Source organism: Oryctolagus cuniculus, chromosome 7 (assembly GCF_051225735.1).
Source record: "Oryctolagus cuniculus isolate XC-2025 breed Fujian yellow rabbit chromosome 7, ASM5122573v1, whole genome shotgun sequence".
NCBI classification, from domain to species: domain Eukaryota; kingdom Metazoa; phylum Chordata; class Mammalia; order Lagomorpha; family Leporidae; genus Oryctolagus; species Oryctolagus cuniculus.
Genome location: NC_142873.1, coordinates 82,059,826 through 82,082,233, shown reverse-complemented (window position 1 = coordinate 82,082,233; position 22,408 = coordinate 82,059,826). Strand labels below are relative to the sequence as shown.

General features: G+C 41.5%; 2 protein-coding genes across 5 annotated transcripts in view; both read right to left on the bottom strand.

Annotated features, from left to right (window-relative positions):
- Nucleotides 1–22,408, bottom strand: part of LOC100346985 (guanylate-binding protein 7) — a 144,718-nt gene that overhangs the window by 105,303 nt on the left and 17,007 nt on the right. The gene's annotated exons all lie outside the window — the stretch shown is intronic.
- Nucleotides 9,658–22,408, bottom strand: part of LOC149125629 (guanylate-binding protein 4-like) — a 29,757-nt gene continuing 17,006 nt past the window's right edge. For 2 of the 3 annotated variants that reach the window (XM_089300427.1, XM_089300426.1), the window contains exons 8-11: nt 21,197–21,409; nt 11,663–11,765; nt 11,167–11,360; nt 9,658–10,318 (exon numbers count right to left, since the gene is read on the bottom strand). In XM_089300427.1, the coding sequence (XP_089156553.1) occupies nt 10,100–10,318; nt 11,167–11,360; nt 11,663–11,765; nt 21,197–21,409 (729 nt within the window). In that variant the 3' untranslated portion in view covers nt 9,658–10,099. Of the gene's footprint in view, nt 10,319–11,166; nt 11,361–11,662; nt 11,766–17,998; nt 18,123–21,196; nt 21,410–22,408 lie in introns of all 3 variants that reach the window. The other variant, XR_016210943.1, reaches the window with a different exon arrangement.

Genomic DNA, 22,408 nt, shown 5'->3' with positions numbered 1-22,408 from the left:
TATGTAATCTTATGATCATTTTTTGAATTCCATTTTTTGCATTCCTTCCATCTCATCATCTTCAAAATCTAGTATTGAAGTGTGTGTTCTTTTATGGGCATCATGTTGTCTTCCTTATTCTTGTTTCTTGGAAGAGCGCCTCTGTAGATAAGTGGAGTGTCTGCTTTCAATGAATAACTAGAGGCTTCTAGTAGTTGTGGCCAGGGATCGCTGTTTAGTTCTCCAGGGTGAAGGTCGTGTCTAAGGTGACACACTCAGGTTTTGTGCTGTAAATCTCTCTCTCTCTCTTTTTTAATGATTCTGCTCAGCTGAGCTCCTCTCCTCAAAGAAGACCAGTGCCTGAACGCTAGCCCATTGGGTACAATATTCATTTGTTCTTCCCCAAGGACCATACAAAGGATCTGCACAGTCCTCTGTGTAAGCTCAGATTCCCCAGCAATGTCCCTCACCAGGAACCAGGAAGCCCTGAGCATGTGGAATCTCCCACCGTGACTGTCCAAATCCCAGCACTCTGTGAGTCCTTCCACACAGCCTCATTTTTTTCACACTCCCAGCACACAAACCTCCCACAGTTCTGAGCTTCCAGCCCCCTATTAGTTCTCCCTACCAGAGTCAGGAGTCTTCATTTGGCTGGTTGCTGGGCATGGACATGAGCTGGCATAGCTGTTACTTATGTCCAAAATAATGCCTGCTCTATCAGCTTGTTTCAGGACACTGTTGTAAAGTGATGGGGAGAGAGAAATGTGTCCTTCCTTTTTTTGTATCCTCTAGTTGGCAGGTACACTATCTCCCATGGGGCTACAAGCCAGGTTCCCTCTTGGCTCTTCCTGCAGCTTTAATGCCAGTGCTTGGGCTGCTGCAGTCTGATCTCACTTCACTCTCCAATGCCGGAGTGTAGGTTCTCGGCTGCTGGAGTCTGAGCTGTTGGCATCCATTCCCTCCAGATAAGTACACCATGTCCCTCTACTTTGCATTGAGTTTCCTCTGCCGTTTTCTCCCTAACTCTTCCCGGAGACCGCACTCTCTCCACTTTTTTTTAAGCTATCTTCTCCTAGATTAGAGCAGTAAGTTCCCTTCCTACTCCACCTTCTTGGAACTTCTCCCCTGGATTTTTAATATCTATACAACTGACATATATTCCTCACTGTTCTGGAGCCTGGAAGTGTGGGATAAAGGCATCAGATTTAGAGATTCAGTGTTTTGTTCATAAATAGCATTTTTTGTCACGTGGACCTGTGGCAGAAGGGAATAATTCTGATCTCTTGTTAGCCCATTTTAAGGACTCTGATCTAGTGAGGGCTCCTCCCTGTGACTCAGTCACTTATTTAGGTTCTGCTTCATAAAACAGAACTTTGGAGGGTGTGTTTCAGCATATGAATTTTGAGGGTACATAAACATTCAGTTTATTGTACAGAATGAACTATTTGCTATGGATGCTTAATAGCTGAGTCAGATTTAAACCCAGTGGATGGTTAATGAACATGTAAGTTGTCACAATGTTTACTGATCACCTTACAAGTTAGTGATTCAGCTAAAGAAGCATTCATTGCTGTATTAACACTAGATGGTTTGATAATGACCTTAAGATACAGTGAAGTCAGTGGAACCTGAAGTGTGTGATAGTTGGGAATAGGTTCCAGATCCCCCCACTTTATAAAAAAGATTTATTTATTTACTTGAAAGTCAGAATTACAGAGAGAGAGAAGGAGAAACAGAGAGAGAAGTCTTCCATCCGCTGGTTCACTCCCCAGCAGCAACGGCCGGAACTGTGTCGATCTGAAGCCAGGAGCCAGGAGCTTCCTTCATGTCTCCCACATGGTGCAGGGCCCAAGGACTTGGGCCATATTCTACTGCTTTCCCAGGCCATAGCAGAGAGCTTGATTGGAAGTGGAGCAGCCAGGATTAAAACTGGCGCCCCTATGGGATCCTAGCACTGTAGGCAGTCCTTGACCTGCTACACCACTGTGCTGGCCCCCAGATCATTTTGATGAACATGTCATGTATGACAAGCCCAGGAGCTCATGGCAGCTGTGCTGTGTTCCAGGGTTTGCTATTGCCACCTTAATCCACTCCCTCCAAAGAGGATTCTGATGCTGATCTAATAGCAAGGACAAAGACACTTCACATTACCTCACTGTGTCCACTGAGGAACATTCTTTGCTTCACAGAAGGGAGATCAGGCTAGATGCACAGAGACTGGTTTGAAATCCCTGCTTCCTGCTTCTATTAAAGGCTGCATGTGTGGCATGGTTTAATCTGACTGAAGGGCAGAAGGAAACAGGGAATTCTGTTTCCTGGGCAGTGCACTTGCACTTCTTGAAGGTATTTCCTTCAAGCTCTGAAAGAGTTATGCACTATCTTTGTTTTTTAAGATTTTATTTATTTGAAAGAGAGTTAGGGGTCTGGACCTGGCTGAAACCAGAAGTCTGTAACCCCACTGGGGCCTCCCAGCTGGGTAGCATGGGGCTTAAGTGCATGGGCCATCTTCTATTGCTTTCCTAGGCACATACATCAGCATGAATTTGGATTGGAAGTGGAGCCCCCTAGACTTGAACCTGCATTCTTACATGGGATGAAAGCAGTGGTTTAACCTACTGCACCAAAACTCAAGGCTCTATGCTCTACTTTTTTCTTTGTACTCAACACAAGTTCCTCCACTAAGGAACCACTCCAACACTGAAGAGTTTTCTTAAGAAATAAGTTCTGGGGGTATGCTAAGACACAGTGTATAAACCGGCCATTTCCAACGGTGCCATTTCTAATGAGAACTGATTTAGATCCTGGCTACTACTCTTCTGATCCAGTTCGCTGCTAATGGCCTGGGAAAAGCAGCAAGAAATGGCACAAGTCCTTGGGTCCTTACCTCCCAAGTGGGAGAGCTAGATGGAGTTCTGGGCTCCTGCACTTGGCTTGGCCCAACCCAGGATGGTTTGCCATTTGCAAAGTGAGGAATTAAAGGAAGGATATCTTTTCCTGTCTCTTCATTGTCTTTCTGTAACTCTGGCTTCAAATTAATGAATTAATTATTTAATTAAAATAAAATAAATAAGTAAATTCTGAGACAGTGCTTCAAGATCATTTCAGTTGATTATAAAGTTTGCACAAGCAAGGCAGGCTATAGACAAAATCTCTGAAAATGGATAAATGATATTAGAAATGGCCAAGCAGCTGACTCACTACTTTTCAAAATTCCACATGAAAGGTTTTTTGTCAAATTGTCTTCACAGAAAATGATGAATAAGTTCTGAAATAGATCTTGATTCATTTAATAATTTAATAATTATCAATGCTCAATATATGAGAGACCCTTTGCCTTGAGTCTTGTATTGTATACATGCATATAAATAAACATTATTTCAGCAGATGACAGTGTGTACTTGAACTTCAGACTATGTGGAGATCCCTTGTACTCTGCTTACGTCCTTGAACCTCATTCCTGATTCTTTCCTGATCTGTATAAGTGGCTATAATTTTAGACCAAAATTTTTCTGGTTCACTGTTTCACGTTCCCATTGCTGGCTGTGTGTGTTGGGAAAGTTTAAGGAGAAGCAGAGTTTCTTGTGTGTCCATTCCCACCAATTGCCCTTCACAAGATTACCCAAATCTGCCAGACATAGAACATTCCCTTGAGTGCAATGGACCTTTGGATCCTGGCTCAGCTGCAGGGCTTCTCATGTCAGTGGCTTGGTTAGGAAAACTGGAAGGTGACGAAAAATTATTTCCAGGGGTGGCTCCAAGATGGCAGAATAGGGAGGGAGCACACCGATAGTCCGGGAAAAGATACTATAATAAAAGTTGAGATACTGTAAATTCAGGGCAGAGTTAGGGGAAAAACTGCAGAGGAAACTCTTCTGGAATTAGTGGGGCACGGTGGACTTATGTGGAGAGCACAGGTGCCCACGGCTCAGCACCCCAGCCACAGAGTCTAGGCACAAGCACTGGAAAGGGAGGTGAGGCGAAACTGGAGTAGTCCGAGACACTGGCAGAAAAACAGCAGGAAGAGCCTAGAGGGAACGAGGCTTGAAGCCCCATGGGGGAAAGTTCACCACCCTAACTAGAGGAGAGAAAAAAAAATAAAAGGCACTGGTACGGACATGATTCTCTCTCTCCACTCACCTTGCAAAGGTGAGCAAGACAAAGAGCACATGCCATTTTGTACATACATAACAGCTATGCTAGCTGAGGGCTGCACCCACCCTCAGCCAAGCAGGAAAACCTGACTCTGGTGGGGAGAAATAACAGGAGGTTAAGACCTAGTGAATGTCTAGAGCTTATGAACTGGGACTGTGAAAAAAAATATGGAGGGTGTGTGGGAGAACTCACAGAGTGCCTGAGACATACTCTCCATGGGGGACCCCAGAAACTCGGTAACCTTGGCAATCTGGTGGGAGATTGTGGGGGAATCTTAGCTTACACTGAAGACTACACAGATCCTTTGTGTGGTCCTTGGGACAGAACAGACAAATATTATACACACAGGGGCTAGCGCTCAGACACTGATTGCCTTCAAGGAGAATAGCTCAGCTGTGTGGAATTACTTCCCTTCTGAATTAGAGAAAGAGAGAGAGAGAGAGAGAAAGATTTACCATGCCAAACCTGGGTGTGTCACCTTTGGTGCACCATTAACCCTGAAAAACTGAACAGAGCTCCCTGGCTACACCCACCACAAACCTCTAAAGATTCACCAAAAGCAGACAGTCCACTTAATCTAGAGTCATAGTGTAACGAGAAAAGCCACCACAGTGAAGAAAAAAAAAAAAAGAAGAAACCAGAGAATATCTCCACAATGCCAAGCAACAAACGCAGAAACTAAGGTAACAGAACAAGGAAGATATTATAACGCTCCCAAATGAACAAGACACCCCAATTCAAGATTATGAAAGTGATGAGATAGAAGCAATGCAAGATACCGATTTCAAAAAATTTATAAGAACATTTAGAAGTTATCAAAAACAAATTAATGACCTACAGAAATCCTTAATGGACAGGATAGAAAATCTCTCTCATGATAGTGAAATCATAAGGAAGAATCAAAATGAAATGAGGAATCTAGTAGAACATGAAACTGTGATATTGAAGAGAAATCAAAATGAAATGAAGAATTCAATAGATCAAATGACAAATGCATTTGAGAGCCTTAACAGAATCAGTGAGACAGATGAGAGACTATCAGACTTAGAAGATGGAGCACAGGAAGTATACAAACCAAAGAAAAGAAGAGGAACTTAGAAATTAAAAAAAAATATTGTTGGGAATATACAGGATACTATTAAAAAAAAAACAACAACAACAACATTTGGGTTCTAGGAGTTCCTGAAGGCATGGAGAGAGAGAAAGGATTAGAAGGCCTTTTTAAGCCGGCGCCGCGGCTCAATAGGCTAATCCTCCGCCTAGCAGCGCCAGCACACCAGGTTCTAGTCCTGGTTGGGGCGCTGGATTCTGTCCCGGTTGCCCCTCTTCCAGGCCAGCTCCCGCTATGGCCCAGGAGTGCAGTGGAGGATGGCCCAAGTCCTTGGGCCCTGCACCCCCTGGGAGACCAGGAGAAGCACCTGGCTCCTGCCTTCGGATCAGTGTGGTGCACCGGCCGCAGCGCCGCGGCGGCCATTGGAGGCTGAACCAACGGCAAAGGAAGACCTTTCTCTCTGTCTCTCTCTCACTGTCCACTCTGCCTGTCAAAAAAAAAAAAAAAAAGAAGAAGAAGAAGAAGAAGAAGAAGAAGAAGAAGAAGAAGAAGGCCTTTTTAGTGAGATACTAGCAGAAAACTTCCCGGGGTTGGAGAAGGAGAGAGACATCCAAGTACAGGAAGCTCATAGGACTCCCAATAAACATGACCAAAAGAGAGCCTCACCATGACACATTGTAATAAAACTCACCAAAATGAAACATAAACAAAAGATTCTAAAATGTACAAGAGAGAAACGTCAGATTACTCTCAGAGGATCTCCAATCAGACTCACAGCAGACTTCTCATCAGAAACCCTGTAGGCTAGGAGGGAATGGCGAGATGTAGCCCAGGTACTAAGAGAGAAAAACTGCCAGCCCAGAATATTATATCCTGCAAAGCTCTCATTTGAGAATGAAGGTGAAATAAAGACCTTTCATAGCAAACAGAAATTGAAAGAATTTGTCCACTCGGCCAGCCCTGCAAAAGATGCTTAAAGATGTGTCACACACAGAAACACAAAAACATGGCCATCAATATGAAAGAAGGTAAAGGAAGAAAAACTCCCAATAAAAGATCACAGGAAGTTCAAAGCATATATTAGAAAATATCTTTGGGAAAATGGCAGGGCAAAATTACTACTTATCAATAGTCATATTGAATGTTAATGGCCTCCACTCTCCAGTTAAAAGACACAGACTGGCTGAATGCATTAAGGAACAAAGCCCATCTATTTGCTGCTTACAAGAAACACATCTTTCCAACAAAGATACATGCAGACTGAAAGGGAAAGGTTGGAAAAAGATATTCCATGCCAACAGAAACCAAAAAAGAGCTGACGTAGTCATCTTAATACCAGACAAAATAAACTTTAACACAAAAACTGTTACGAGAGACAAAGAGGGGCACTGTATAATGATTAAGGGATCAATTCAAAAGGAAGATGTAACTATTATAAATGTTTATGCACCTAATTACAAGGCATCAGTTTATTTAAAAGATTGTTAAAGGAGTTAAAAGGAGACTTAGACCCCAATACAATAGTACTGGGGGACTTCAATACCCCACTCTCAGAAATAGATCAACTGGACAGAAGATCAACAAGGAGACAGCAGATTTAAATGACACTATAGCCCAAATGGATCTAATAGATATCTACAGAATTTTTCACCCTACACTTAAAGAATTTACATTCTTCTCAGCAGTACACAGAACCTGCTCTAGGATTGACCACATACTAGGCCATAAAGCAAGTCTCAGCAAATTCAAAAGAATTAGAATCATACCATGCAGCTTCTCAGACCACAGCGGAATGAAGAAGGAAATGAGCAACTCAGGAATCCCTAGAACATATGCAAACACATGGAGATTGAACAACATGTTCCTGAATGAACAATGGGTCACTGAAGAAATCAAAAGAGAAATCAAAAACTTTCTGGAAGTAAATGAGGATAACAACACAACATATCAAAACTTATGGGATATGGAAAAAGCAATGTTGAGAGGAAAGTTCATAGGAATAGGTGCCTACATCAAGAAAGTGGAAAGGCACCAGATAAATGAGCTTTCAATGCACCTCAAAAATCTAGAAAAACTGCAACAAACCAGACCCAAAACTAGTGGGAGAAGAGATATAATTAAAATCGGAGGAGAAATAAACAAGATTGAATCAAAAAAAACATTACAAAAAATCAGCCAAACAAAGAGCATTTTTTGAAAAAAAATAAACAAAATTTACACACCATTGGCCCAACTAACTAAAAAAAAAAAAAAAAAGAGAGAGAGAGAGAAAAGACCAAAATTAATGAAATCAGAGATGACAAAGGAAATGTAACAACAGACACCACAGAAATAAAAAGAATCATCAGAAATTACTACAAGGACTTGTATGCCAGCAAACAGGGAAATCTATCAGAAATGGATAGATTCCTGGACACATGCAACCTACCTAAATTGAACCAGGAAGACATAGAAAACCTAAACAGACCCATAACTGAGACAGAAATTGAAACAGTAATAAAGTCCCACCCAATAAAGGAAAGCCCAGGGCCGGATGGATTCACTGCTGAATTCTACCAGATATTTAAAGAACTAACTCCAATTCTTCTCAAAGTATTCAGCTGCAGGGCTTCTCATGTTAGTGGCTTGGTTAGGGAAACTGGAAGGTGATGAAAAATTATTTCCAGACCCTGGACAAAGTCAGTGGTACTCTCTCTGCTTTAGAGGAAAGCTTGGTTTTATTCAGAAGAGATAGCCTGAACTGTTGGAAGAGCTATGACAGAAGTAAGAGCTTTGCCTGACTCTGGCACTGTAGGAATTTAAACATCATAGTTGTGTTGGGAGCCAGGGATGACGATTTCATTCCTGGCCAATTAAGATGAGTGAGAATTGGGGAACACTGAGCACGGGGCCTCTCCAGTCCATCAGAGTGAACAGGGCAGCAGGGTCAAGTGCACTGTGTGCTGTTTCTGCCTCAGCGAGTCCCTTCTGCACTGCTTCCTAAGATTTTGTCCTTTGTTTGGAGACTCTGGAGATCAGGGAATAGAGGGAGAAGACGTGGTAAATCAAGGCCACACTGGAGGGCAGTCCATGTGTTTAATCACATGTCAATATTTATGGGGTAGACTTTGTACCTGGTTCTACAGTGAAGACAGTGAAGTACCTGAGATGCTGAGGTGGCAGACAGAGAAAATGCACAATCTGGATTCACAGTTCTGTGAAAAGTTCCCTGTTGGGAGTGGCACCGTGGCACAGTGGCAGCACAGAGGAGGGACCACAGCGAATCTCAGGAAGTCAGGAATAGGAGAACTCAGGAAGAGCAGAGACTGGTAAATAATTACAAGGGATGAAGAATTCTGTGTCCTGTGCACCCAGGCCCCAGCCAAGCCCAGCTCGTGCAATTATAAGGAGCTTACTCTAGCTACAAGTCTGAAGAATTTCTAATATGATGTTTACCCCAAAGAAAATTTTCATTCTAATTCCCCATCTTTACAATTGTGGGGTTGGATAGAGAGGTCATTCACTTCAGTATACCAGGGACTTCATATGTCAAATACATTCTGGAAGAGTCACTTAAATACTCACTGAATGGCTCCAGTGAAAACCAAACTAGCATATGTGTCTCATGCTGTTTATTTCAATGTTCAAATGAATGGACTTTCATGTTGAGTTGAATTATGCTGTGTCTAGTTGCATGAATGGGTTTCATCCTATCATTGGGACTTTTTCATTCTTGTGTTATTATGTCAAGTTTGATTTTAGTAATTGCTTTTTGTGTGTTCCAATGAGCAAGAAAATCACACAAAATGAAGAAACACAGAAGAATATAGGATTAAAATGAATTATCCTGTCTTTTTTCAACCATTTCTGTGTCTTCCTTTTATACCCATGGATACGAGTTCATGTTTTGTTTTTTCGTATATAGACAATAATATAATCACATAATCATATAAATATATAGATTTTGCATATCCTTTTTTACCAAAGAAAATTTTTGGAGGCTTTCTTATATTAGACTCAATAAATATTTCACTTCCATTTTTTTGTTGTTATTTTTAAATTTTTAAAAAGTTAATCATTTATTTATTTGAAAGCAAAGAGAGATAGAGAGAAAGGAATATTATTCAATTTCAATTCCCAATTGCCTGCATAACTGGCAGCCAAGGGCCTGGCAGTCAATCTAGTACTCCGTTGGACGATGAGGACCCCATAAGTTATGCCATCTAAGTGTTGGAATTACAATGATCCTGCAACCAATAGACTATTACATACATAGCACTTCAACTTGGGTATACAGTTCTATGAGAGAAATTGCAAAATGTGCAACTGGTTTATGAAAAGACACCTACATTTTAACTTTTGGTAAATAATTATAAGAGTTGATACTCACACTAGCAAATCAGAGAGACTCTCAATTTCCCAAATCCCTTGCTTGCTCAGTGTGCTGTCAAAGCTAATTTTTTGCCCTTTCTAGAAGTGAAAAAGAGATCACACAGTTTTCCTTTGCACATCTTTTATTATCAGTAAAGTTAAACATTTTCGCTCTTTATTATGGCTATTTAGAAAATGTGGATGCAATTCTACTCTCATTGATATACTAGGGTTCATCACAACTTAAATCAAATGCCTGTATCAGAAGTACAAATTGAACATCTTTTCATAATCTTCCCATGTCTTACAAATTCATTCAAATCACTTTTTATGAAAAATTTCATTATTTTCCAATTTGTATGCCAATTCATCATAATTATTCTATAAAAATTAAGTTTATCTTTTTAGGAAGTTAGGCCCTGGTAGACTGTAATAATTGTATTTTATTTTAAAAAATTTTTACTGAAATTACTATGACACACATACTTTTCACAATGAAGAACATTGCAATATTACTAAAACAAAAACAAAGCCCATTTTATATTTTCCTGCCCAAGAAATTTTAGCCTATGCAGTTGTTAAAGTCTGGTTTATAATCCTTGAAACAAAAAATTCTGAAAGCAAAGTTAGTACTGTAGCAAGCAATTTACCTATGACATCAAGGAATGGTCTAATCCATTTTGGTGCGTTATTTACTGTTTCTTCAATGCCTTCTATTAGCCAACTTATCTCTATACTTAACTTAAAAGCATTCCCTTTAAATCCTGTAGGCATGCCTTCTTGAACCTATAAAATGGAAAGTCCACTTTTCAAAACCCTCATCATTAAGAATAAAAGTTTGGTATTTAACAATGTCAGCAGTTAAGCACATAGTTCTATTTTTCTACCATGTTAGAGTGTTTTTTTGTGGAATTTGTCTTCCAACATAGCCAGAAGTTTTGACTTGAATAGGAGAAAATCCATGGTTTAACTTTTGTGAGTTTTCCTTAGCATCATTTCCCCAGGGGAAAGCGGGGAGTTTTGTGTAGGCACAAAGAAAGCTCATTGGGAAAGAATGTGGATTAAATTCTAATTGGCTCTCATTTCCATGAGGTGGCACAGCTGAGCTCATCTAGCAACTAGTGAGAAGTGCTGACACCTCACAGGACACTGCTTATCAAACCCCACGCTGGGACAAAGGATGTGTATGTTACTTTAGTCATAAAGGATGATCAGGCAGGTCTGGAAACAATGGACCAGATTCAGAGTCCTCCATTTTCTCTCAGGTCAAATTTGATATTATCAGACCAGATAAACCTATTTCAGTCTCTTTGAGAATTGTTCCAGAAATCTCAAGCACCAGTAGCTAAGGTCCCATTGAATAGGGGCTTGGTAAGACCACCCTATAATAGCAACACCAATTGCAGCCCCAAACCCAGGAGAATGTCATTTGTGCCTCCAAAGTCCAACTCTACAAAAAGGGCTGGAGTCTCCTAGATTTTCGTGTTTCAGGGGGACCCAGGTGTAATTGAGATTGTAGTGGAACACTAATCTTTTTGATTCTCTCTAGGATGATGCCTGCGCTATAATTTGGTCTCACCCTTCCCCAGGATACAGAGTATGCCCATCAGGCACTGCCCAGCCCCCAGACTCACCTTCAGCTTGTGCTCCAGCATCCTCTCCTGCTCTCTGAGGAGGTCCTCCCTTTCCCGCTCCATCTTCTCCTTCAGTTGAGCGATGTTCTCCTGGAAGCTTCTCTCTTGAGCCTCCATCTTTTGCTGCATTTCCTGCTCCCTCTGTCTTAGCACTTCCTTTTCCTTCTCAGCGGCCTCCCTCTTGGCCTCCTCAGCTGTTTCACAAAGCATTAACAAGGGAAGAAAAACTGTTGAGTTCAAGACCAGGCAGCTTTGACAGCAATGCTGTTTCCCCTGAAACAGCAAGAGCGTGTTTCAGAATGTGCCAGAAAGGCACTGACAGGCTTGGTGTGCAGCCCAACAGCCCTTGTTATGTTCAAGTCTAGCGGAGTACATGCTCCACAGTCAGAGGAAGCCTCTTGCTTCAGAAAAGCCACCCTGTCCAATCTATAAGAGGGCATCATAGGAATCTCCCCGCCCCGCCCCACCGTCCTGTGAGCTGAGCCCGGCCCCGTACCTGCTAAGGCCTTCTGTGCATCAGAGAGAGCTTTGTCTGCCTGCAGGATGGAGTTCTCTGCTGCTGCCTGAGACTGCAAGAAGCTCTGGAGCACCTCAGTTGCCTGGAGACCAGCAAGCAGGAAAAGTACTTTAGGGAGAAATGATCTAGTCTTTTGATGTGGAAATTATTGTTTGATAAAAGTACAAATCTGACTGTGTATTTTCTCCATCATTCTTAGGCCATGGCAGAAACTCCAAGCTCTTTGCTGAGGCATAGGCACCCTGTGGAGCAGCCTCCTTCCTAGCTGTGCAGTCTCCTCTCCCAGGGATGCTGTCCACCACCACCCACCATCCCCCAGCATATCTTGTTTGCTTGCGAGATTGGCATGTTGTCTTTCTTATGCTCGCATGTTGTTCTACCATCTAGCAAGGATAACTTAAGTGGATACGTCAACATGTAGCTGTCACCTCCCCCATCAAGAAGCTTTCCTATGCTGCCTTCTGAGGTTTTCTCCCTAGTTTCTTTGGGATTATGCTTGGCAAATCACAATTGTGCATGTTTAAAGGATAAAACATGATGCGTCGATGTATATGTGAGTGTACTCTACAGTTCTTAATATTAAGATAATTAACAGACTAGCCCCCAATTAAAGGCTGCTGTGGTGGATTCCAAGATGGTGTACTAGGGAATGACATACTGCGCAAAACAGGGATAAACAGCAAAAATGAACAGAAAAACAAACCAAAAAACTGCAGGAAGTGCACCCTCAGCGGAGAATTGTAGAGAAAACCACACTGGAAATCCTACACAAGGAATGCCGTGAACCTGTGGAGGGTGCGGATGTGCAGCAGGAACACTGACACAACACACGCCTGCAGCAGCTGAGAGCTTGACTGTGTGGCAGCTTGGAGACGGAGGTGAGAGAAGGCTGCAGCAGCCCATGGTGATATAGTCAGAGAGAGAGCATGGCATGCGTCCAATAGTGCCCTGGGGGCTAGCAGTTGCCCGCAAATGCAGTGGAAGTAGAGGAGGTGGCATGTTTGTCTCACCCCAACCTCACCAAAGCAGCGCCTGCTGCCCAGCTGAGAAAGTACAGGCACCATTTTGGGTTTGGGCAGCAGCAGCTGCAGAAGCCTTTGTGCACATGCACAGCAATTGGCTGAGACAGGATGCCATTTTCTCGGCACTACCATTGGCAGTAGCGGGGAGAGAGCAGCATTCAGCCAGTGGTGGTTGTGTATGCATATGATCCAGAGGTTCTATCAGAAAGAAAAATCTGAAGGTCCCACTGACTTTGAGACTGGCTGGGAAGAATCGCAGGGGGCTGGTCACTCGTGTAGGACTGTGAGATACTCTCAGCTCCCAGGATCAAGACGTCTATGCAGAGCTGGCTTGGGTAACATCTGCCTCTCTGTTGACTGGATAGGTTGGCAGGCAGAGTATAATCTCTGCATTCAGTGACTGTGGAAGCCTTGTATGCTGAGACCTTGGGGATTTAGAGATTACATGAGAAGGTGTGGGGTATATCTGGGTCTCTGGACAATCACTGGGTGTGGCTCTACACACTTGGAGCTGCTTGGTTGCCTCGGGTGGGGCATTTCATAGGGGACTGTGTTCACAGTGAGGACTGTGTAGATAATTTACGTGGTTCAAGTGGTGGCATGGATGAGCGTTGAACACACTTGGGGAGAGGAGGTGAGCGGGTGATCACAGAAACAGATGTGACCATTCCCCAAACCCCAGTCTGCTAACAATAGGAAATCTACCATATCCAACTTGGATGTTACCCTGGATACTCACCCCACCCTGGAGCACTAACCAAAGGTATGTGGCTACACATACCACACATCTCCTGGTATTCACTGAAAGTGCAGATATTCAAGAAACAAGAATAAGGAAGTCATCATGACCATGCCCCCCACAAAGGAACACAAAACATTTCAATATTAGAATGTGAAGATGAAGAGAGTGATGAAATGCTGAAAATGGAATTCAAAAAGTTAATCATAGGATTATTCCAAAGCAATCAGAAGCAAATCAACGAACTAAAGAAAACTATGCATGGCATGAATCAAAAATTTTCCTATAAAATTGAGATTTTAAAGAGAAATCCAAAGGAAATATTTGAAATAAAGAATTCAATACGTCAAATTAAAAATTCAGTGGGTAGCCTTAACAGCAGACTAGGTGAGGAAGAAGAAAAATATCTGAGCTGCAAGAGAGGCAGATGTTACCTGAGCCAGCTCTGCCTAGATAGAAATCTTTCAGACTTAAAAATAAGAAAGAAGAAGGAATTAGAAAACTCAAAAATAGTGTTGGAGATTTATGGGATACTATCAGATGACCTAACATATGGGTCTTAGGAGTTCCTGAAGGTGTAGAAAGAAAGAATGGACTAGAAGGCCTATTTAGTTAATACTTACAGAAAACTTACAAATTTGGAGAATGAAAGAGACATCCAAGTACATGAAGCATATAGAATACCTAACAGACATGACCATAAAAGATCTTCAACATGACACATTGTAGTCAGGCTTTCCATAGTAAAATATAAAAAAGGATTCTAAAATGTGCATGAGAGAAATGCCAGATTCCTTTCAGAGGATTTCCAATTATACACACAGCTTACTTCTCATCAGAAACGCTACAGGATAGAAGAGAATGACGAGATATATTCCAAGTCTTAAGAGAAAAAAATCAACCCAGAATACCGTACCCTGCAAAGCTCTCATTTATAAATGGAGGTGAAATAAAGACCTTTCATAACAAACAAAAATTGAAAGAATTTGTCACCACTCATATAGCCTGACAAAAGATTCTTAAGGATGTGCTACACACAGAAACACAGAACCATGGTCATAATTATGAAAGAATTTGAAGGCAAAAATCCCCTAGCAAAAGTACAAAAGAAATCCAAAGTAAACAAGAGGAATATATTTGGAAAAGTTGCAGGGCCAAGTTGTTACTTATCAATAGTCACCTTGAATATAAATGGACCGAATGGACATACCTGATATCTACAGACCTTTTCACCCCACAGTTGGAGAATACGCATTCTTCTCATCAGTGCATGGAACTATATCTAGAATAGACCATAGTCTATGCCATAAAGCAAGTCTCAGCCTATTCAAAAAATATTGAAATCAGACCATGCATCTTCTCCAAACACAATAGAGTGAACATGGAAATCAACAACTCAAGACTCCCTAGATCATATGAGAACACATGCATACTAAACAACATGTTCCTGAATGAACAGTGGGTCCTAAAATTTATCAAAAGGGAAATCAAAAAAATTCTGGAAACAAATAAAGACAACAATACATAATTTCAAAACTTATGGAGTACAGCAAAAGAGTGTTAAGAGGGAAGTTTATAGCAATTGTTACCTACATAGAAATTTGAAAAGGTACCAAATAAATGAGCTATCAATGCTGCTCAAGGACCTAGAATAACAACAACAAATTTAACCCCAAATAATTTGTAGGAGGAAAGAAATAAAATTAGAGAGGAAATAAACAATATAAAACTAAAAATCAGTACAAGAGATCAGTGTAATGAAGTTTGGTTTTTGAAAAAATAAAAAAAAAATTGATACACAATTGTTCCAACTAATCAAAAAAAAATGACAAAGAAGACTCAAATCAACACAATCAGAAATGAAAAAGGAAATGTAACAACAGATAACAAAGAGATAAAATAAATCATCAGGAATTACTACAAAGAGCTGTATGCCAACAAATAGGGAAACCTGGAAGAAAGAGATAGATTCCTATACACATGCAACCTACCTAAATTGAGCCATGAAGACATAGAAAACCTAAACCGACCAATAACCAAGATGGAAATTGAATTAGTAACAGAGACTCTCCCAACAAAGGAAAGCCCAGGACCGGATGGCTTTCCTGCTGAAATCTACTAGACATTTAAAGAAGAACTAACTCCATTTTTTTCTCAAGCTATTCAAAACAATTGAAAGGAAGGGAATCCTCCCAAATTCCTTCCATGAAGCTTGCATCACCTTAATTCCTAAACCTGAAAAACATACAACAGAGAAAGAAACTATAGACAATATCCCTGATTTATACAGATGCAACAATCCTCATTGTATATTAGCTAATCAAATCTAACAACGTATCAGAAAGATCATTTACTTGGACCTAGTGGGATTTATCCCTGGTTTGTAGGGATGGTTCAACATTTGCAAATCAATAAATATGATACATCTTATTAATAAACTGAAGAACAAAACCATATGGTTATCTCAATAAATGCAGAGAAAGCATTTGATAGAATACAGCATCCTTTCATGATGAAAACCTTAAGCAAATTGGGTATAGAAGAAACATGCCTCAACACAATCAAGGCAATTTATGACAAACCCACAGCCAGCATCCTATTGAATGGGGGAAAGCTGGAAGCATCCCCCTAAGATCCGGAACCAGACAAGGACGCCAACTATCACCATTGATACTTTACATAGTCCTTGAAGTTTTAACCAGAGCCATTAACCAAGAAAAAGAAATCAAAAGGATACAAATTGGCAAGGAGAAGTCGAATTGATTCTATATACTTAGGGGACCAAAAAAGACTCCACTGAAAGACTGTCTGACTCATAAGAGTTTGGTAAAGTAACAGGATATACAATAAACACACAAAAACCAATAGCCTTTGTATACACAGACATTACTATGGCTGACAAAGAGCTTTTAAGATCAGTCCCATTCACAAATAGCTACAAAAAGAATTAAATACCTTCGAATAAATTTAACCAAGGATGTCAAAAATATCTACTATAATAATTACAAAACATTAAAGAAATAACAGAAGCCATTTAAAAATGGAAAAATCTTCCATGTTCACGGATTGAGAGAAAGAACATCACCACAATGTCCATGCTACAGATTTGATGCAATCCAAATCAAAATACCAAGGACAATCTTTGCCGATCTAGAAAAAATGATGCTAAAATTTAATGGAAACACCAGAGACCCCAAATAGCTAAAGCAACCTTATACAACAAAAACAAAGCAAGAAGCAGAACCATACCAGATTTCAAGACATACTGCAGGGTAGTTCCAATCAAAACAGGCTAGTACTGGCACAAAAACAGACATGTAGACCATTGGAACAGAATAAAACTTCAGAAATCAATCCACACATCTGCATTCAACTTACCTTTGATAAACGAGTTAAAATCAATCCCTGGAACAAGGACAGTGTCTCCAGCAAAAGGTGCTGGGAAAACTGGGTTTTCATGTGCAGAAATATGCATTTGGACCCCTACCTTACACAAAAATCCACTCAGAATGGATCAAAGACTTAAATCTAAAACCCAATACTATCAAATTATTAGTAAACATTCATGAAACTCTGCAAGACTTTGGCATAGGCAAAGTCTTCTTAGAAAATATCCCAGAAGCACAGGCAATCAAAGCCAAAATTGACAATGGGATTATGTCAAATTGAGAAGCTTCTGTACTGCAAAAGAAACACTCAGCAAAGTGAAGAGATAACCAACAGAAAGGGAGCAAATATTTGCAAACTACAAAACTGATAAGGAGTTAATATCCAGAATCTATAAAGAGCTCAAGAAATTCAACAGCAACCAGACAAACAATCCAGTTGAGAAATAGGAAAAGGACTTTAACACGCATTTTTCAAGAGAGGAAATTCAAGTGGCCAACAGAAACCTGAAAAATGTTCAGGATCACTAGCCATCAGGGAAACACAAATCAAAACCACAGTGAGGTTTCACCTCACCCCAGTTAGAATGGCTTTCAGAAATCAACAAACAACAAATGCTAGCAAGGATATGGGGGAAAAGGTACCCTAATCCACTGTTGGTGGGAATGTGAACTGGTGAAGCCGCTATGGAAGACAGTATGGTTATACCTTAAAATCTGAATATAGACCTTCCGTAAGATCCAGCCATCCCACTCCTGGTAATTTGACCAAATCAAAAGAAATCAGGGGCCTGCGCCGCAGCTCACTAGGCTAATCCTCCGCCTTGCAGCGGCGGCACACCGGGTTCTAGTCCCAGTCAGGGCACCGGATTCTGTCCCGGTTGCCCCTCTTCCAGGCCAGCTCTCTGCTGTGGCCAGGGAGTGCAGTGGAGGATGGCCCAAAGTCCTTGGGCCCTGCACCCCAAGGGAGACCAGGGGAAGCACCTGGCTCCTGCCTTCGGATCAGTGCGGTGCACTGGCCGCAGCGCACCAGCCGCGGCGTCCATTGGAGGGTGAACCAACGGCAAAGGAAGACCTTTCTCTCTGTGTGTCTCTCTCTCTCTCACTGTCCACTCTGCCTGTCAAAAAAAAAAAAAAATCAGCCTATGAAAGAGTTAGTTATCTGTACCTCCATGTTCATTGTAGCACAATTCACAATAGCTAAGATTGGCCCCTTATTTTCCATCATATGTAATAATTAACTACATGTTAAAGATCGAAACTTCAACCAAAGACTGGAAAGCATAATACTCCTAAAAGAAAAAATAAGAAAAAAGATGTTACAAAGTAGCCTTGACAGTGATTTTTTTTTTTGCTTTGATACCAAAAGCACAAGCAATAAAAACAAAAAGAATCAAGGGAACTATGTCAAACTAGGAAGTTCCTGTGCATTTAAAGAAACAATCAACAAAATGAAAAGGACATATACAGAATGAGAGTCAATATTGGCAAGCTATATACCTCATAGGAGGCTAATATCCAAAATATGTAATTAAGTCATAAATCAATGGAATAGCAAGACACCAAAGACCTGACTTAAAAATGGGCAAAATAGGCCCGCGCTGCGGCTCACTAAGCTAATCCTCCGCCTTGCGGCGCCGGCACACTGGGTTCTAGTCCCGGTCGGGGCGCCGGATTCTGTCCCGGTTGCCCCTCTTCCAGGCCAGCTCTCTGCTGTGGCCAGGGAGTGCAGTGGAGGATGGCCCAAGTGCTTGGGCCCCGCACCCCATGGGAGACCAGGAGAAGCACCTGGCTCCTGCCTTCGGATCAGCACAGTGCGCCAGCCGCACTGGCCATTGGAGGGTGAACCAACAGCAAAGGAAGACCTTTCTCTCTGTCTCTCTCTCTCTCTCTCACTGTCCACTCTGCCTGTCAAAAAAAAAATGGGCAAAATAGGGGCTGGCACTGTAGCATAGTGGACTAAGCCTCCACCTTTGGTTCAGGCATTCCAAATAGGTGCAGGTTCATATCCCAGCTGCTTCTCTTCTAAATCAGTTCTCAGCAAATGGCCTGGGAAAGCAGTGGAAGATGGCCTACGTGATTGGGTCCCTGCACTTACATGGAGACGGGGAAGAATCTCCTGGTTTCTGGCTCCTGGCTTCAGACAGGCACAGCTCTGGCCATTGAGGCCATTTGGGGGAGTGAACAGTAGATGGAAGACCTTTCTCAGTGTCTCCCTCTGTCTGTAATTCTACCTCGCAATTATATATATATATATATATATATATATATATATATAAATCTTTTAAAAAGGGCAAATTCCTATTATAGACATTTCTCAAAAGTAGACATCCAGAAGAATAACCAGCATATAAAAACACGTTCAATGCTTCTAATCATCTGGGAAATACATCAAACCATAATGAGATATAAGTTCACACTGTTAGAATGGCTATTATTTGGGATCACAGTTATGGTGCAGTGGGTAAATCTGCCACTTGCAAATCTGGCTTCCCATATCACAACATGTTCAAGTCCCAGTTGGTCTGATTCCATTCTAACTCCATGCTAATGTAGTTGGGCAAAAAGCAGAAGATGGCCCAAATACTTGGGCCCCTGCCATCCACATGAGAGATCCAGATGGAATTCCAGGCTCTTGGCTTTGGCAAGGACCACCGTGGCAGATGTGGGCATTTATGGAGTTAACCAGCAGATGGAAATCTCTTTCTCTCCACCTCTCCATTATCTCTGTTACCCTATCTTTCAAATAAATAAAAATAAATCTATGAATTTTTAAAAAGAAGAGCTATGACTTATGATTAAGTTAACAAATTTGGAGAAAAGGGAACATTTACTCAACTGTTGGGAGGGTGTAAATTGGTTCAATCATTATAGAAACAAAATGAAGCTCCCAAAAAAGAAAAAGAATTTCTGGTGGTCAGGTAGATGGAACAGCCTTGTCAATCCTGCTACTTACTGAATGGGTTATTTAAAGATAAATTATTGGCCGGCGCCGCAGCTCACTAGGCTAATCCTCCGCCTTGCGGCGCCGGCACACTGGGTTCTAGTCCCGGTCAGGGCACCGGATTCTGTCCCGGTTGCCCCTCTTCCACGTCAGCTCTCTGCTGTGTCCAGGGAGTGCAGTGGAGGATGGCCCAAGTGCTTGGGCCCTGCACCCCATGGGAGACCAGGATAAGTACCTGGCTCCTACCATCGGATCAGCGCGGTGCGCCGGCCGCGGTGCGTTGGCCGCAGTGCGCTGGCCGCGCCGGCCATTGGAGGGTGAACCAACTGCAAAAAGGAAGAACTTTCTCTCTGTCTCTCTCTCTCTCACTGTCCACTCTGCCTGTCAAAAAATAAAAAAAAAAAAAAATAAAATAAAATAATTAAAATAAAAATAAAGGTAAATTATTAGCTTTTCTATACATCATGTTTTCTACCTGCACAATGGAGCTGATGTTAATACTTGATTTATAGTAATCTGAGAATTAAAATGATAATCTAAAAAATTAACATAAGACTATATTTGGTATAGGGAGTGAATGTCATGATGGTCATCACCATCATCATTATTACTATCAGTGCACACCACTATGGTAACTATATCTGCACCCTGTCTAAACAGTATGAATTTGTCCACCCAAGATAAGATCATAATCATCTGGAGAATAGTTTTCTTCACTAAGCATAAAGTCTATTCTTTGTTTGATTTTTAAAAAATGAAAAGAAAGAGCAGTAAATAAATGGTTATCACACTTGAATCCCTGATTCCAGATCCTCTCTGGGAAGAAATCTTCCACTTTACCTAGGAGTATATAACTATATATGGATTTTAAAACACTTAAAATGTCAAAAATTGCTGTGTTAGTTTGCTTTCCATGATTCTAACAAAATCCTTGAAGCAGGTTCTTTTACAGAGGCAGATTTTCCTCCCTGTCTACAGGTTCAAGGGCACAGCACCTGCCTAAGCATGGCTCTGACCAACATGGCTCTGACTCTCACAGAGGATAGCATCACACTGGTATGGGTAGAATGAAGATATTAGGATGCAACAGAGTCATTCAGGGATCAGCCCTGGTTTCTATAACAAATCGATCTCAGAATTAACTCAAGGTCCCTTGGGAACTATGACCTTATATCCTCTGAAGGCAGCCCCTCATGAACTAAGATCCTCCCACTTGGCTCCATCTCCCAAAGTTCTCATCACCTCTCACATGGCCACAGAGAGGGTGAGGACGATGTCTCAGAAACATCAACCCTGGAGGACTAATATCCAGACCATAGCAAATGTTTCCCTCACCGTGATGCTGTGCTCCTCATTTTCAAAACAAGCACCAAAGATCCCACAACTCTACTCTGTTGACCAACTCTCCCCCCTGTTCCTCACCTTCACTCCCTTCCTGGGCACCAGCTCATACTCCTCTTCAATCCTTTTTCTTGCTTCTAAGTAGAGACGGTGGCCTCCAGGCGCAGAGAAAACTCCTCTTGAAATACTTTCCATCAGGGACGCTGAGAGCCGTGTAAGCTCAGCCTGGCAGTATTTGACAGAGGCCTCTTCATTCTGCAGCAGGAACTCTTCCTTTTTCTGCTCTGTGGTTTCCTGCCAGGGAAACGTAGGTTCACACATTAGAAAGGAATGAGTAGCAGGGAAGGTCCACCTGTGATACACGTGGCAGGAGGATTTGGACGGCCTCAGAGTGGACCAGAACAAAGAATGGACCTGCAGTCAGGAGACTTACTTCACTGTTACTTCTGGTCATTGCCTGTTTCACCTTTGCAAAGCCACGTATTTCTCATGGGGGAGAGGCGCAGGCTCAATATCTGTAAATGAGGGTCAGAAGCCCTGAACTCTGTGGTCCTTTAATAAATAATAAGATTAACAGTGGCCTGGTCACCAAGACTAACAACAAAAAGGTGAATTTTGACTGCAATTAAAATTTCCTCAGAGCATATGGATTGCTAGGGACAGAAATATGAATTTATAGGAATATATGCCATTAATATCTTACTAATTGTCTAGATGTATTTTGAACCAACTTTTGAACCCTTATGAATGCTTTCATGATGTCTTGAATTTGTGAATATGTAAGAAAAGAATTTTTTGTTTGTATTTGGAAGTCACAATCCAACTGGGTTTCCTCAGTACAAATTGAGACTCTTGCTTTTCCACTTCAGGCCTAGACACATAGAAAGCTAAATTTTTAATGATTATGACTGTGGTCAATAGAATTAAGAGTTTCCATAAGACTTCTCTACTCTTGATGTCCATATCCCCCATATTTCCTGGGTCTGAGAATATGATGGCTGTTACTCTTATGATTCCATCATGATAAATAGCACAAGTTGAGTTTACAATGGAAAGAAGCCTATCTGGCATTATCCAATCTCATGAATCTTAGTGGTAGATTTTTCTAGTTGGTGTCAGAAAGGAAACCAGAAAATTAGAAACAAGAGAATTATTTGATAAAATATAACTAGTTTAGAGATGGAGGGGTTCCCTGGAGACTGCATTTGAAGACCAAGCCCATCTGGCACCTTCTTTCCATCTGTCTACACTGAGCAGAGGACACAGACACCCTGACATGCATATCTGCAAACA